Genomic DNA, 17,294 nt, shown 5'->3' with positions numbered 1-17,294 from the left:
GCGCGCTACCTGGGATTAATCGCGCTGTGTTCGCGCTGTGAGTGATTTATGCGGAACGTGCGGGGTCGACCGTGACCCTCGACCATCACTTCGTGGTCCAGGAAGCGTCCCTGCCTGCTCTCGGCTCCTCGTTCGTCGCCTTTGAATTTTCGATCGGCTCCCATCATCCGTCGCGTATCATCGCGCCGTCAAACACATGGCTCTCGCACGTGACTCGGCAATTATGCGTGTTCAAATATCGCTCGTGTGGTTCCTGCTAATGTAATTATGAGATACCTCGCTCGCAGAGCTCCGCGTCATCGTCAAATTAAAATCAGGGTCCTCGATGATACACTCGGGCGAGCGAAGCGCTCACGTTCTCTTTGGCTGGTCATTGCTCGCGCTGAAAAAGAAAACAAGGAGAACTTTTGGCTAGTCACAAAAACATTCGATTCGACGAGAAATTCGTTCCCCTCACCGAGTTGCTTCAATTTTTCAAGCGGGAGCAGCTTGTTCCCACCTGAAGATGTTGAATATAATTCGAGATGACTGTTTGCGTCTGTTTTATTCCGTCCGTGAGATTATACACGATTTTTCAGACTCTCGATATTTAAAGAAGAGCCTAAGCTTTTTTTCCCCCAGTTGTTTACATCGAGTAAACATTTTGAACTCTCTCAGCTAAAAAGAGAAGAACTTCGCTTCCTCGTCAAGTTCCTTCAATCTCAAACAGAAGCGACTGATTTTGAAGGCATAACGTAATCCAAACGATGACATTGTTGGCGATAGTTTTACCGCCTTCGAGGTTGACACGCGATATTTCTAAGATCCTCGATATTTAAAGAAGACCGTGAGTCTCTCTCTCTCTCTCGTGCATTTGTCCACAGCAAGCGGACGCTCCGAGCTCTCTCGGCTGCGAAGAACTCTCCGAGCTCCACGGACGTGAGCACTCTGGAATATTTTACGATCGATCAGAGGTGATCTACGGTGCCATAAGTCGTCTGGTGTTTACCTTGCGCCGCGCTTCGTCTGGTCTCGAGAGCGCGCGCGCGCGACCAGCTAATTAATATTTATCACATTAACGCGCGCACGCACGAGCGAGGAGAAAAAGTTCAGCTCTGCGAGGAGCGCGACGCTACCGAGAGTCGAGAGACGCGTCGATTGCGTCTCAGCTGCGGCTCGGTGCATTTGATCTTTCAATCCGGGGCCGGGCGACGACCAGTCGCCGATGATCGCGCGAGAGAGACGACGGTCCGTTATATAATTACCGCGGAATTATGCGTGCTCAGTGACCGGAGTGTCCTCCGTGCGCCTCCGCGGATCGCCGACGGAAACGGATGTACGCTTCACGAAAGACGGACACAAGGCAAACGACTCGCACCGACATCGCGAGCCGGCACGCGCGCGATTCCGCGCGGGATTCGCGAAGATTCGCGTCGCGTCGCGAGTAGCGCGCAGCGTCTCGAATCTTCCTCCTGCTCCCTGCGCGTCTCGCGCTCGATTGCATAATCGCAGACGCTCGAGCGATCTTCTCACGATAATCGATTCCTTTTCTTCCTGCGCAGCAGGAATCGCGCTGCGCCGCGTTGAGACGCAGCGCGAAGACGATGAAGCGCGGAGGGATACCCTGAAAATTAATCGGCTCCGAATCTCAGACCGATTCGTTCGCAGTCGCAGTCGCAAAATGTGCCAATTGCAGGCTTGGAAATTGAATGAAAAAATCCACACGTTGCGTGTTAATATTTGTTGAATATTCGCTCGTGCTGGAAGACTGGTCATTTTTATTTCGGCAGCGGTTAAGATTGGATCTTAACCGCTGCTCGTTCAGACGGCAGCAGAGAGAGGAGCCTGTCAATCCTTCGACGAGTCTTTTTTAAAGAACTGTGACGGTAGCGGATACTTCGAATACTTCAATGCAGAGGCAGCGAAGAACGTTTTCGGACGGAGAACTGACGGAGCCTAAAGCGATGCTCGCGCCTATAAGTGCTCTACGATACGTGGACAATATGTAAGAAAAGTAACAGAGAGAGCCATAGAAAAAAAAATCCAAAAATATAATGAGCCACGATTATACACATTGGAACATACCACGTCGGGAGCTGCGTCCATCTTTGGAGATAAGAAGCCTAGGTGAAATATCGGCTTGAAAGCATCCGACGCACGAGCCGCAGAGGCCGCCTTATTCGGAACATTCCGCGCGAGGTGTCGGCTACGGGTGAAAGGGTTGAGAGCGCGTGTCGATCGGCGGGTAAAAATGAGTATCGCGGACATACATCTCGCTAAGCTCCTTCGTAGAACAAGCGACACGTTCTGCCTGCTTACGGTAAGGCGAGACCGCGAAGGCAAGAATTGACGGACAGCTGTCCGGCGCGCGCACGGTTGCTATCGATCGACGCAGAAGGTAATTCGCGATCGAGCGCGCGCGCGCGTGCGCGCGCGGATCGTCGATCAAGCTGATCTATGAGTCAGTCGTTCTGCCGTCGATCCGAGCGTTCAGGTGCACGACCGAGAGACACGGCGAGAGACACACCGTCGTACCCAAAATTCCTCGGAATGTCCTTCCGCATGAGCTCTCTCTCTCTCTCTCTCTCTCTCATGCCCGCTCGTCTCCATCCGCGTGCGCGCGTTCTCGTAATTATTCGTTAGGCGAGCAGGATGGTATCTGACGCGCGATGCGGAAAAAATCGGACTAGCCGATAGGAGGTAGGAGGCTGGTTATTATTCGCGACCATGACCATTAAGGTCAATCTTTAGTGATCGTAAATGTTATTAAACGTTCTCGGACTCAGAGTTTCATCATTCACGCAGAACGTGAGAGACAATCGACGATGGAAACTTTACAATCGGTTTAGTTACTTTTATGAAACAAATGTACGTAATTGATTGACAATTATTATATTGTACAATGATTTATTAAATTTTACTAAACTTATACTAAAATTATTATTGAAATTATTACTAAAATGATCACTAAAATTATTAAACTATTAAAGTTAATATACTAAATTCTATGCTACACAATAATTGCTAATAATTTATTAACATTTAATAAAGACACATCACACGACACAGAGTTTCGAATAAATTCCGCGACAATGTTTTCCATACTCTTCATATTTTTAATCCGACATTCTGCAATAAATATAAATATCTATGTGTAAACATCAAGCGTACACGTATCTGTCAATAACCCCGAACAGTTGAATGAGCATTGACGGAAGAATCGGAAATCGTCATTGTCACGCGATATCGCATCACGCGTACGAACGGAACGGCGAGCTGACCGAGCTTGCGCGAGCGCGAACGCGAACGCGAGCGGTAACATTATTTCGGTCTCGCATCGAAGGAGCGTATTGTGCGCTCGCCGTGACTGTGTACGCCTTCACGGAGCAGACGACTCTCCCAGATGATATCTGGCTAGCTTTAAATAATGGGACCTTGCTGCGAGTGAGTTCGACGTTCCACGTCGTGAACCTGTAATCAGTTATACTACATTCTCGACTCGTGCGAGTAATACGTTCCCGAAGATGAACGATGCCTCCGTGTGCCCTCGTATAAAATAACAGATACCTCTGGCAGCCGCGCTGTGCGAGACGGGAAAAAGTCGAGGGAGAGGGAGAGAGAGAGAGAGAGAGAGAGAGACGAAGGCGGGAACCGATCGCGTTTGACGCTCGCGCACTAGCCCTTTGTTCCTTTGTTCGATTTTTTCCGATGTTAGCGAAGAGAGTCGGAACCGGACAGCCAGCACGGGCGACGGGGGCGACTTTGTGGCGTTCGTTATGCTCGCGCAATAATGCTTCGTGACAGAAATTACTCGACGTTAATAATATGCAAAAGGAAGCACTGAACACGAGTAATGCTTCGCGTCGTCGCGAGGAACGCACAAAACTCGTCGACACACCGCGGATTCGCGGCGCTCCGGCGCGCCCCTTTGCCGAGGAGTCGCGATTTGCGAGAGAGTGCCAAGGCGCATCGGCGATTCATCTATTGTGGTAGCGAGGTACGATCGCGGAGGACGAGCGAGAGAGAGAGAGAGAGAGAGAGAGAGAGAGAAGGAGAGGACTAGCCAGAGAGGACGAGAGAAAGAGAGGGAGGAGGGAGGGGAAGGCGCGTCCTGCCGAGCGGTGACTAATTGTCGCCTCGTTCGCCATCGTCCCCCCGTGTGCGAGGGTGCAACGTGCGCTGCAATTTGCAATCGCATGCGAGGCATGCAGGAAGAGTACTACATGCTCGCGCTCGCACGCGTACCTCGGGGCCCCGCTGTTGTAGATCATTGATCACGCCGGATTAAGGGGGGATTTGTCGTCGCGTGGTAGCGGAAGCGTGGGCGGGAAACGGTCCTTTTTGTCGGGCCGTGTTCTCCTCTCGGTCGCGGCGGAACACACGCGGCGGATCGCCGCGCATTTCCTGCTTCTACCGCGGGGGCGCTGTCTGGCCGGCGAGCGGGCGGCCGTAGGCCCAAAGGGTGCGCGATCGCGCATTATTACGTTCCGACGTTACACGTTCGAAACGTAATATGATTATAATAATTTCTTCGTGAACAGGGGAGAGACACTTTTTATAGAGAGACGAGTTTATTCGAATATATGTATATATATATATATTTTTTTTTTTTTTTAAATATACGCTACGAGAGAAATATGCTACGAGAGGAACGGGAGGTGTTCCTTACGGGAAGGAAGACAACTGGAGACTGACGAACGCTTTCGTGAGAAGTTTAGAGGAAAACTACTATAAAAAAAAAAGGGATGAGGTCATAAAAGTAGGTACGTATAGTCATAAAGCAATATTTGAAACCGATGTGAACTTAGCGCCCAGCTTTAAAAAATTTTTTTAATGTTTATATCATAGGTTTGTATCTCGGTTGTACCTGTTTGTACCACATTTTATTTCGTTTGTACCTAAAGGGTTAAAAAGTTATGGAAGGGTAAAAAATCGCCAGCGCCCAACTTTCAGATATTTAAAAACGGCCAACGTCATTCGAAAGAGCATCGTTTGTATCCGTTTGTACCTCCTTTCCAAATCGCTTGTACTTCAAAGGGCTCGGAAGTACAGGCTTTTCAAAATACGCGCTGAAGGTACTTTCGCCATTTTTCAAGATATCTGAAAACGGCCAACGCCATTCGAAAGAGCATTCTGTACTTGTTTGTAAATGTTTGCGCGTCGTGATTGTTGATTATTCAACGGCAACGACATCTCGGATATTGTTCGAACAGAGCGTCGTCTGTGACGTGAAGCGTGAAATTGTCACTTGTTATTCTCCCTCGTTCTCGTTCCACCAACAATTCGTGATCGCGCAAATATGTTGCGACGCGATGCCTGCGAGTAAGGATTTCTAGTGACGGAAAATTTCCGGCGACTCAATCATACATCCATTCTCCAAGAATCAGCCGCGTTCGGTCGTCACCGAAAATGACAGGCGGCATTCTCGCGTACAATACTCGAGCAGGCAGGACTCGATGAGGGAACAAGAGAGAAAAAGAGTGAAGCATGGCGGAAGGAAAAGAAGAGCCGTGCGATCGTTCTATTTCCTTCTCCATATTAACCAGGCAATTGGACGACGAACTCATGCAGTTCTCCATTCCCCCCTCTCTCTCTCTCTCTCTCTCTCTCTCTCGCAAAGACTAACTTCAGTTTTCCAACGGGAATACGCAGCCTGTCTCTTCAGGTCTATGCAAGCGAGCGAGCGACCGGTCGGCTTGGTTGTTTGCTCGGCCGCACAACCAGTCCGCACACTTTTTCCGGATTATTACCGCGGATTCATTAAATCCCGCGGGGCCACGATTGCGTCAAATTGCCGGAACGACGATGCCGTAAACAGTTACATAAGGCGCACGCGATCCGGCCGCGAATCTTTCGACTGTTCGCTATGAATGGCGCGCGCACCTTCGTGCGCCGGATTAGAACTGGCGCGCGGCCCGTTTCTCCTTTTTTTCGCCAACTTTTTATATCGTTACGTCCCGTTAAATGATGTTCTGGTAGTAACAGTGAAACATGTGTGTGTGTGTGTGTGTGTGCTTGCACGTACAGTAAAATATAATGTTTATCAGCTCGAAGTAATTACTCGATTCTCGTGTTCACGAAACGCTGTTAAAATCCCTCTCGCGCGAGAGAATAAGGCGCGGGTTGGGCAACGTAAATAGAGAAACCTCGCGGTATCTTTATTTCATCGTTCACGGATCCTCGGTTAATTTAGGTGGATCTTACGAGATCCCCCGAGCTCTCATTTCCGCTTTCATTCCGCTCAGCTATGCTACTTCCCGATCCGCGGATCGTACGCGGAGCATGCACACTGTTACGCTCGTTGCGGATTATTCCGGAGCGATTAAGCGTATTATGCGAAAGATACGGTTTTGTAACCGCCGCGCCGCTTCGTCCGTAACATTACATCGCGGACATACGCCGATACGTGCCATGCCGGTGATCGCGTAACGATATCGTGTTAGCCGCACTTCATCGCGACGCACGCTCGGCGATTAATCGTCAATCGCGATGCTGTTTATTCGCAACGCGATATCGGCGGCTGCATTTTTCAAGGTAGCACTCGCGATCGTGACTCCGCCGCTTCTCTTTTTCCATCACCGATCCGGAGAGGGACGCGAGCGCCCTCAGGGGCGCATCGTAATATTGAGCCATTGCGCGAATCCTCGTGACATCGAGATCATCGGTCGAGGCCGAGGCTCCGTGAATAAAGCCGCAGATAATATTCATAGATATAAAGCAACCCGGAGAGGGTTATCTTCGACACGACAAAGAGAGCGAGGCAGAGAGAGAGAGAGAGAGAGAGGCTAGCACGACCCTAAAAATCCAGTCAACAAAGCGACCCCGTCGAAACGGGACATATAAATTGCGAGGGCTCGAACGGCTCTCATTGGGGAACCTCCTCCTCTGCTGCTCGACGAAGAATAATGCAACATTAAGACGAGCTCCGACGAGTTGCCGAGGGATATCTCGCGGACATAAGAAACGAAACGTTCCCTTCCACCGCTCAGCGTTCTCTTTCGCGCACAAATTACCGTAATTAATAATTACGGTATAATAATAAAACGTAAACCTCGACCGACGAGCCAATTGGGATATCGCTTTGAGATTGTGTCTCTCTCTCTCTCTCTCTCTCTCTCTCTCTCTCTCTCTCTCTCTTTTACCTAGAAGAAGATAAAAATGATAGTGCAGCAAGATTGAAATGGAGCAACCAGAATTTCAACCCGTCGAATCCTACGCCGGTATTCACAGTCGAGTCTCACGTTTATCTTCGTATTCTCGAGTTTATCTTCGAACGCTTCGCAGCCGATGAAGCAATTTATGCAGCGTCCGAAGATGAACCTGAGACGATCTCAGATACAAGAAATGCCTGAAATTTCGCCGTCGGAGTTGCTCACCTTCTTCTGGAAAGAGCGGCATCCTCATTGCTTCATCAGCTCAAGTCTAACACCTTCCGCTCCACGAGTGCGGCGATCGGTGTGCCCTTACGGCCGTTAAAGGGCGCGAGGGTGACCGCGGCCGTGAGATATTTATCCGCGCGCGATCACGCTTAGCTAAGTGGCATTATGTTTCGGAAGCTGGCGAGGAACGACGAGCCGGCGCGGCTACTTTACCGTGGAGCGCGGCTGCGCTTAATGTTACAAAATAACGCCGGTAATAGAGACACATTTGCCGTACGGGCCGACGCCTTATGGGCCTTATGACACCTTAAGCCGCAACCGCCGCCTTACTCCTTAATATCCGCCTAACGAGACTGCATTTGCAGGCTCGCTTTCCGTCCTAGCGGCCGTCCCGCCTGCAATCCGCGCGACGCGCTTATTGGGAGCTAAAGCGTCAGCTTTATCGCGTAAGCAACGCGGACTTTTGCCAGTCCCGGAGAAGCGATCCGTCGACGAAGAGAATTCGCGTCCGCGTCTTATGAAGCGAGTTCCTTCGATCCGACGAATTTATTTTCTTCGCCAAAGATGAAACATTTGCGACGATTGAAACGAATACAGATTGCTTTCCCACCGCGATTTTAGACTCGCGGTTTTCACTCGCAAATTTTACCTTGCCATCTCACTCGCGAGCAGCGTGTCAAAGGGTCAGTGAGACGCCTCTGGCTGTTTCATGCGCTGCGTTGGATTGCGAGAGAGGAGAGCCTTAATTAATTACTTCGCTTGAGACTCCGCACGGGCAGAATATTAGCTTGAAATTAAGAATCAGACAGTTTGCGGGAAATGCAGAGAGAGAGAGAGAGAGAGAGAGAGAAAGAGAGAGAAAGAGACTGATGGAGACATCCAATATATGATTACAAAGCCTCGGTTATTAAGTACGCCGTACGTACCGCGGAGAGACAAGCGAGCGCATAGGGGCCAGATGAAGCTACGAGCTATTCGCGGAAAATACGTCAATTCCCACGCAGTCATTATTATTATTTTATCCCCCTCGATCGGAGCTTCGGCATGAACGTGCCTGGACATCCGATAATTTCACACAATCGCACGACGATTCCTCTCGCGAAGCACACCGGCGCGGCGCGGCGCGGCGCGGCGTGGGACGCATTACGTGGAAGCCATTAAAACCGCACGACGAACGCACTCAACCGCTGCGGTAATAAAACGAAGGCACGTACGTGCGGGCGAACGAACGAACGAACGAACGAACGAACGAACGAACGAACGAACGAACGAACGAACGAACGAACGAACGAACGAACGAACGAACGAACGAACGAACGAACGAACGAGCGAACGAGCGAGCGAGCGAGCGAACGAACGAACGATCGATCGATCGAAGGAGAGAAGAACCGTGGCTCGCGCGCACCGAAAGTGGGACAGTGAAACGGCACGCGGGGCCCGGACCCACGCATCTCACGGCGAATCTGGGGCCGCTTCTCGTGGGTCCAGCCCGCGGGCGAGTGTGTGACACATCTCGGAGTCATCTCACGTGTCCGCATTGTAGTTCACTCGGCCAGCCCGCCAGCCAGCCAAGCAGGCAGGCAGCGGCCGTCAAGGCTCGGGAAGAAGCCGCGGAACAAGAACAGAAGCAACACTGACCTTCCTCATACACGTGTTCGCATAAAATATTACGATCCTCTGTGCGGTCACGTTCGCGACGATAATTCGCGGACTCGCGTCGCGACGGCGTCGCGTTTCTCCAACCGTCTGCCTCGCGCGAGTCTCCTCGAGTCGGCTAATTTAAATCGCCGCTGAAACGCCGCATCGCGCACCTCTAATCGATTTCTCCTTCGCCGAGAGCAATCTTCGAGGGTATATTCGAGCGTCTCTGGTTATCGCTCGTTGCTGCTCCTGCGAATTGCTGAATTCTGTCTTTTTTCCCCCCCCTGCCGAATTCCGTTGCTGAATATTTTCGCTGAATTCTATCGCTGAATCCCGTCGCCGGGTTCTATCGTTGAATTCCGCTGCTGAATTTTATGGCTTAATTCCAAAGTTGAAAATTGGGTTTTGTTGTTGCTGAATTCCAGATTAGATCCCGCCTGCCACGATAAAAAAGTATCCCCATCGCTCTTCCCTCACTCCTGCTTCTCTCTCCGACCTTTTTTTACATTCTCTACTTTGTGCCCGCTCGGGATTCGAAAATTCCACACAGGGGTTGCAAGGTTAGACGACAATTCCCGCGATTTCGGCCGAGATTAGGTGGACTGCATTATTCAGAGCTCAGGCTGGCGAGACGCTCGTGTATATTTATAAGCGGGCTCCCGCTTGCGCGACGACGAGCTTCACGACGCGAAACCTCCTCTCTCCTTCTCTCTCGCGCCTCCGGAATATCCGTTTCGATCGAGGGCGCCTCCGAAAGCGTAGGGTCGGTCCGCGAGCGACCTTAAATCGCCGGCCGGCGAATAATGACAGGAGCGAGTTTCTCCGCGCGACACGTCCACCGATCTGCCTCTCACGCGAGCGTTACTTTACGCGCGCGCGATAAAGTATCCAAATCGCTAAGATAAAGTAGTACCGCCTTTGAAAGCCGCCTCCCCGAGGATTTCTCCATCACCCCGAAATCTCGTAGCGTCGAGATTTTCACAGGCAAAAGCCCATATTTACAAGTCTCTAAACAACCTAAATGGCCGGAGCGCGCCGGCGCGGGCGGCCGACGAGGCGAGAGTTCATAATTTCGGCTCTTTCGAAGCCTCAGCAAGCATACTTAACGCGACGCATAACGCGGCCGTCGACCAGCAGCGGTGCATCGTATCTCACGCGTTATAATCCTCGAATTCTCGGCGACACATTTTTTCCCGTCTCTTTGGCCGCGTTCATCGCCGGGCATTAGCGAATCATTCGAAAAGCCCTCTCACCGTCGCGCGGAGTAGCGCGCGTTGACCCCTTTAACGAGCTGACAGGGTCGGACACTTTTACGTCGCTGTAAATTCAGCTCGTTACAGCTGTATCGCCTCGTCCGAGAGTTCCCCGGCTTCATCTCGAGGCCGAGCCGTTTCGGGCGGCGCGCGACGTGCCGCGTTTTCGCGGACAATGAGCGAGTAGGATTCGTGATGCGCCGATGTATCCTCCTTCGTGGAGTCTCTCGCGGCCACGGCGAGCTCTTAATGATCCCCGTAGAACATGCTTCGGTACATAGAGAAAGAGAGAGAGAGAGAGAGAGAGAGAGAGAGGGGAGGGTGGGGAAAGAGAGAGAAAGATTACGGCGTGCGTTCTCCGACGTTTTACAGTACGGACGAATTTCCGAAGCGAAGCGAAACGAGCAACGCCCATTATCTGCACGATAGGGTCGTCGGCGGGACGTTATTGTAGCATGAGAAAACCGCGAGGAAGAATCCTTGAGCATAAGTATAAGGACGAGGAAGGAGGAGCGGAGTCCGTCCGAGTGTACGAGCGGGTTAAAGGAAGACCGCGAGACCGTAACTTGACGCTGAAAATTATCGTTCATTTATCCGAAATTTTTTACCGGGTCGGTTTACACGAGAGAGGAACCGGAGAGGAGTAATTGGGTCCATTACAGCTATTACATTCGCATAATCAAGAAGAAGCGCGCGCGGACATTGAAGAGATGTGTTATTGGAGACTTAAGCCGCGTCGAGACGGGGGAAGAATCGAATCAGGTTTGAAGCAAGCGGATCAGGTGTCTCGGAAAATTCGATCGAGTGTCTCGGCCGATTAGACCCAGAGATTTTTACGTCGAAATTGTCGCAGCGAGAGCTAAAAATATATGACGCGTTACCAGCTGATGACAGATTTCGTAGACGACACGGGAACGCCAAATCAGGAAACGCGTTGAGAAGAGGCGTTAAGAAGCGCCGTGTTTTAGCGGAAATTGAAACTGCAGCATGCCGAAAATGAGAACCAAGTGTTTCGAAATCTCAAGTTAGACGTCTCGATATAGCGAGAGGATTGCGACAGACCGAGAGAAGCGCGACGTACCGTCCGCGTTTTCGGCCGCACTCGACTTGAATCCTGCTCGACTCTGCTTCTTGCAATCGCGACGGCCGATTATTGGCGGAACACATGGCTCGTTGGACACATGGGGCCGTGAGCGGCTAACGGTACCGGGCCCTCTCGTATCCCAAACCCGCTGCCGTGAGGACCGCGCGACCCTGAGAGAGGTACACCGTTACTCAAAGAGGTCCCGCGCGAGAATTTCTTTCGCGGCGTCGCGTCGCACGCTCGGCGATTATAATTGAGCGCTTAATTACGCGCGCTCATACGCTCGCTCCGCAGCACAGACAGACGGCCGGAGGGGGGCATGGGGGGGGGGAAGCTCAGGAGGAGATGCGGTCGGTCTCCTTCCGGTTTTCACCGTGGCCGCTCGCGTACGTACGCTGACGCGAGCCGCCCGCGCTCGCATTAATCCGCGGAAGAGTTCCCGGCGAGTTAGCGCCGCCGGTGAACGATGCCGGAACGAGCCGGAAGCCGAGACGGGTAATCGCGCTCCTGTTGCTGCTCGCCGTGTCATTGTTCCACATGCGGTCAATTAGCATTTTAGAAACCAGACTGCGTTGTTCACACTCTGTTAAGAAGAAACCACGCCTCCTCCTCGATACGGTAATCGTAATTCACCGTTGCGTAACCGCGCGCGTAATTATCTCGCGCGGAAATTAATCCGATTCCTCGCGTCTGACGAGTGAACCTCGGGGAACGTCAGACGCCGATATTTGTTTCCAATTTTTTATAGTTACTTTTTATGCCAAAATGTGAAGAAATCTGTTATCATTTTTAGCTTAAATTAATTCCTTCAATTTTTTCGAAATTTTTGAACTTTCGCACAAGTACACCGTTTTACACATATTTGAAACAAAATTTCTTAAAAAATATATATATATATATCTGATTTGTTGAAACTTGCACACACATGTCGCCGATTATGTATCAGAACCATTTTGTAAAATTCAAAATGGCGGATCTAACATGGCTGACGTCATTGTTGAGAAAATGTTCAATTTTACGTTCTACATTCGACGTTGGGTAATAATCTTTCGGCTCACTATCCAGCAAACGAGCTCGTTTTAACGTCAAAATCTGGTAAAAAATGAACAAGAAGCGAACAAAAAGCTCGAGAAATTTCGAAAATATTGAAAAAATTAATTTAAGCTAAAAATGATAACAGATTTGGCCAGATCTGCGCGAAAGTGGCGAAAGATTGCCGGCTACTGGACGTCTCATCTTCGATGAAACGTTAGATAAACTAATTAAAGGCAAATTAAGCAACTGATAGTCGGCCAAAGCAGCTAATTGTTCGCGATAATTTCCGTTCGCAGACGCACCGGCCGTGGAGCAGCGCCAAGGACGCGTGTCCTTGCACGTGGAGATGCCGTCGAAGGCCAAGCGCGAGCAGGCGTTGCGCAACATCCTGGCCAGGAGGCGGCAGATCCTGAGCCAACGTTCGCATGAGCCGCCTCGGCTCTTCCCGAGTCGCACGGCGCGGCCGAGCGACGCCGTCTCGAAGGATCTCCCGGACATCCTGGAGACCCAAGAGACCCGGCACGGCGTCTACGTGAGCAGTGCGCGAACGGAAGCGTCGGTGGACGAGGAGACTCTCCAGTCGCCGAAGAAGCCGATCGAAAAGACCGCGATCGAGTCGGAAGCGGAAGAAGCCCCTCGGAAGGCGCTCGGGAACGACAGCAGCTCGTCGTCGTCGCCGATGACCACCGAGAGTCATGAGCTCGTCTCCCTGACGAGCACGTCCGTCGGCCAGAAGTCAAACGAGCCGGACGCGCGACGGAAGAACACCGTGGCGATGTCGGAGTCGCTGTACAAACACTTCCGCCCGGTGGAGAGCAACATCCCGGTCGAGGACATGTCGCAGTTCCTGTACTTCGGCCAAAAGCTGCAGCCGGACGCTGCGCAGAACGGCAGCAGCATCGGCTCCGGCAACACCTCCAGCCCCAACTCCGTGGAGACGACGTCGACGGTCGCGAGCTCGCGCAGGAGGTACTCTGCGAAGAGACCAGGCGCCACGCAGATGGCGGCCGGTCCGGTGGAGGAGATCGTGAACGAGGAGATGAACATCGCGCTGGAGCGCCGCACAGTCGAGAAGAATCAAGTGTCCAGGATCAAGAACTCCTACAGGAGCTCAGGTAGCGGACTGTACTTCCGGAAAGCGAGGCCCGCGGACGTGGGGTCCAACGTGATTCCGGGCAACGTCCTGTCGAGTCCTGCGCTCGGCGGCTCGGACGCCAAGAGCGAGATCAACACGGTGGACGAGAAGCTGCGCGCCGACCCGTCCGCTCACGCGGACCGGGCCACGCGGGAGAGAGGAAGCGAAGCCCACGTGGCTGAGCCGAGCATGACGACCCAGATTCCACGGCAACGTCAGCGGCAGCTTTCGGCCGCGGACGGTAACGTGGACGACGGCGACGCGAAGAGCGAGCTGAAGACGGACGAGACGGCTCGCGCGGACACTTCGCGCGGAGTCGCCGAGGGCGGTCGGAAGAGAACGAGTGACCTTGGCGGGAACGTCGCAGAATTCAAGACCGAAAAACAGAGGGAAGCTGAAGAAGAAACAGTCGACGGAGCGAAGACGGGGCCGACAACCGCGGAGAAGCCGCCGGAACAGAAGACGGCGACTGGTGACCTCGAAGTGACCACCTCATCAGCACCAGAAGCCAGCTCGAGGTCTCGCGACAACAACAGCAACATCATCGAGACGTCGCCGGCGACGCGCGACGCCGACACGAAGACGAGCCCGTCGCAGCGCGCCGAGTCGTCGACGCTGCGGATCGTCGTGCCGGACGAGAGCTTCGGGCGCAGTTTCGCGATCGAGAGCGAGCGGGCTCGTCAAGGTACCGTTAAGCAACCGGTCGATCCCGCGGCGGATCGACCGGTTCGCGTGTCGGCCGCCAGCGACGTCGCCCCGAAATCGCCGTCTTCTCCGTCGACCACGGTCGCACCTGCCGCCCCCAGTCGTCGTCAACAGCGGCAGCAACAGCAGCAACAAGCGCACCAGCAGCAACACGTGTATGCTTACACGATAACCAACGTGACGCGATTGTTGCGCAACTACACCGGGTCTGGATCCAGCGGCGAAGAACGAGGAGCTGGAGGAGGAGAAGGAGGAGCAGAAGGAGAAGGAGGAGGAGGAGGAGGAGGAAGAGGAGGAGAAGGTGAAGGTGGAGGAGAAACAGAAGGAGGCGCAGGTCGTCGTAGTAGCGGTGCCAAGATAACGAGCGGTGAACCGTCGCAGCGGCGTCAGCAGCAACAGCAACAGCCGCCGCCGCCGCCGCCGCCGCCGCCGCAGTCTTCTCCTCTTCTGCTTCCTCGTGCTGGCGACGGTATAGACCCGGCGCGAGCGCCGGCGGGACTCAGTGCTGGCGCGACCGTCGAGCCAGCCGCAACTGTTGGAACGTCGCCAGGTGCCGTGGTCGGTCTAGTGGGGGAACGAGCGAGGAAAGTAGTCCCGCAAGTGCAGCAGCAGCAGCAGCAGCAGCAGCAGCAACGCGTGACCAGTCAACGGGCGATCTGGTCGGCGCAGGCAGCTCCGAACGACAGCCTCGCGCTGCCGACGTCGAGGCCCGCGAAGCCGACGGAGGCCGCGAGCAGCAGAGGCTCCGTGAGGTGGAGTCTCGTCAAGCCGAAGATCAGCGAGCAAGAGGTTGCGAATGACCGTAGATTCCTGAGGAAGAGCGCTAGCGCGGTGCTGAACCAGCGCTCGACCGTCCACGAGGAGGTCCCGTCGCCGCTGGCGAGCAAGCGTCGTCGAGTGTTGACTTCTCCGAGTGGGCTGTCCACTTCGCCGCCAACGAGCAGAAGGGTGAAGTCGAGTGAGCGGCCCGAGGGTGCCAAGGTAGGCAGGGTGTTAGTGGTGGACGATCGATCGGACAACAGGACGGTTGCGAGTCGCGGCAAGGCTCCGGACGATGAAGTGCCGGCTCCTGCGGAAGTCGCGCGCGCCAGCGGGCTGAACGAAGTGCCGCGCGACAGCAGTGTGCAGGAGACGACCGCGGTTAGCAGCAGCGTCCTCGCGACAGCAGCCATGGTGAACTCGAGCCGCAACTCCAGCGCAACCGGCGAGGCGATGGACGCGACCGAGCCGTCGGTGCTTTTAGACTCGGCCGCGACAACGGAGGAGGACAGGCCCGACGTACTCGTCGCGGACGAGGACGTCGTCACCGCATCGAGTGCAGCCGACAGGGGTGGCGTCGGGCGTACCGTGACGCCCGACAAGGGCGAGAGTGACGCGAACACGACGACGAGCGAAGAGATCGCGACGATTGTGGCAGTGAGCGAGCAGGTCGCTGAGACGACGATGAGCACGACGTCGACGACGTCTACGTCACCGGCGGCGCCGGTTTTCCCGGTCACGCCGAGGATACTGGCGGAAACGGACAAGACCACCGCCGGGGAAGCTTCCACCCTGAGGCCGTCGGACGGCTCGAAGCCGCGGGAGGTGAATAACCAGCCGTCCGGCATTACGACCGACTTGGATCCTTCGGAAATCCAGAAGAGGTACCGAGCCAAGGAGATGACCAGCGCCACGCCGGCTCCGCCGACGACAACGGCTTCGCCGGGCGGGGACGACTCTGGTCCCGCGGTCGACGCGAGCCCAAGCTCGACCGGCGAGCCGGAAGTGCCGAGCGTGTCGGCTTCAAAGGGGAGCGGAAGGCGCGTATCCGGCGAGAGGTCGCCGGAAGTCCGAGCGCGCAACCTGTCGGACAAGTCGAAGGACAAGGACGAGGATGTGCTGCCAATCATGCACTTGTACAACACGTCGGACATCTTCAACGGCAGCGGGCCGATGGACGGCTTCGCCCGCGGCACGGAGCGGCCACGGCTGGTGCTTCCGGTGAGCTCCGGCTCAAAGGACGAGGCGACGGCGGCTCCGACGCCCGCAAAGAAGAGCACGTCTGAGCCGGCTACGAGGCTGGCCGGTGCGACGGAAGTCGCTCCCGGCGGAAGCACGTCCACCACCACCGTCGCCAAAGCGAAGGAGCCCACCGCGAGCCCGCCGAGCTCTCGGAAGGACAAGCATGAGGAGCAGCGCGAGTCGCAGGACACCAGCGCTCCAGCGTCCCGGGGAGCGTCCACCTTCGCGCCTGCGAGCGGTAACAGGACGAGGTACAGGCCGTCATATCACCACTCGATCCTGCCGGAGTACAACGGCACGATGTACTCCGCCGGGTTGAACAGGACGTTCCTCGAGATCGGCCCGATCTCGGTGAGCCCGCGCGAATCGATGAACATCAGTGAGGTGATATCGAAGCGGCACGACGGCGACGCGATCGCCACCCAGGAGACGGTCGCCGTGGTCAGCTACATCTTGGCCACCCTCGTCGTCTTCCCCATCGCCGTCGGCGTCGGGCTCATACTCAGAAGACTGATACTTAGGAATCGTAAGGTGAGCTTCGGGGTTTTGAGGTCGCGCGCCCGCGCGTAGTTTCACCGGGTCGGAGCGGTGATCGGGATTAGAAAGTATGCGGATCGCCGACGGACAGCTTCGTGCCGACCTCGCGCGCGTTGCCCTGATATTTCGTGTCTTTCTCCTTTCCGCGCGCAGCCGCGATCGAGAACGCGATCTGATTCCGCGTCGTTGAATGTCGGAGACGAGCGCGCGCGCGCGCGCGCATGCGAGCGAGCGGAGAGGTTCTCGCGAGGCGCGAATTCTCCGCTGGGATCGGAAGATTGTGATGAGCGTGACTTCTTTCGAAAGTTGCTGGAAAAATTGGAAGATGAAAATCGGGAGAATTGCTTTTAATGTTATATGAGGCCAGCGAGAGCTGCCGGTCGAGTTAGATTAGAATTGGATAGAAATTCAATTGTTCAATTGTATTTTATTCAAGTCACGACAAATGCTTTATCATGGCTATTGAAAAAATTACAACGGAAGCCTCTCGAGGAATAAACCGGAAGAGCAGAGACGAAAGTCGAAGAGAATTTTTTTTCCGTAGT

At 54.1% G+C, this 17,294-nt stretch overlaps 1 protein-coding gene across 2 annotated transcripts in view; it reads left to right on the top strand.

Moving 5' to 3' along the window:
- Positions 1–17,294, top strand: part of LOC105181748 (PHD finger protein rhinoceros) — a 291,086-nt gene that overhangs the window by 249,528 nt on the left and 24,264 nt on the right. For both annotated transcript variants that reach the window (XR_003113221.1, XM_025300857.1), the window contains exon 2: positions 12,668–16,743. Coding sequence is in view for 1 of the 2 variants with exons in the window: in XM_025300857.1 (XP_025156642.1) it covers positions 12,668–16,743 (4,076 nt within the window). In the remaining variant the exon portion in view is untranslated. The remainder of the gene's footprint in view (positions 1–12,667; positions 16,744–17,294) is intronic.

Source organism: Harpegnathos saltator, unplaced genomic scaffold (genome assembly GCF_003227715.2).
Source record: "Harpegnathos saltator strain DR-91 unplaced genomic scaffold, Hsal_v8.6 scaffold39, whole genome shotgun sequence".
In the NCBI taxonomy this organism is placed as follows: domain Eukaryota; kingdom Metazoa; phylum Arthropoda; class Insecta; order Hymenoptera; family Formicidae; genus Harpegnathos; species Harpegnathos saltator.
The sequence above is the reverse complement of the archived record's forward strand: the minus strand, read 5'-3'. Positions and strand labels throughout refer to the sequence as shown.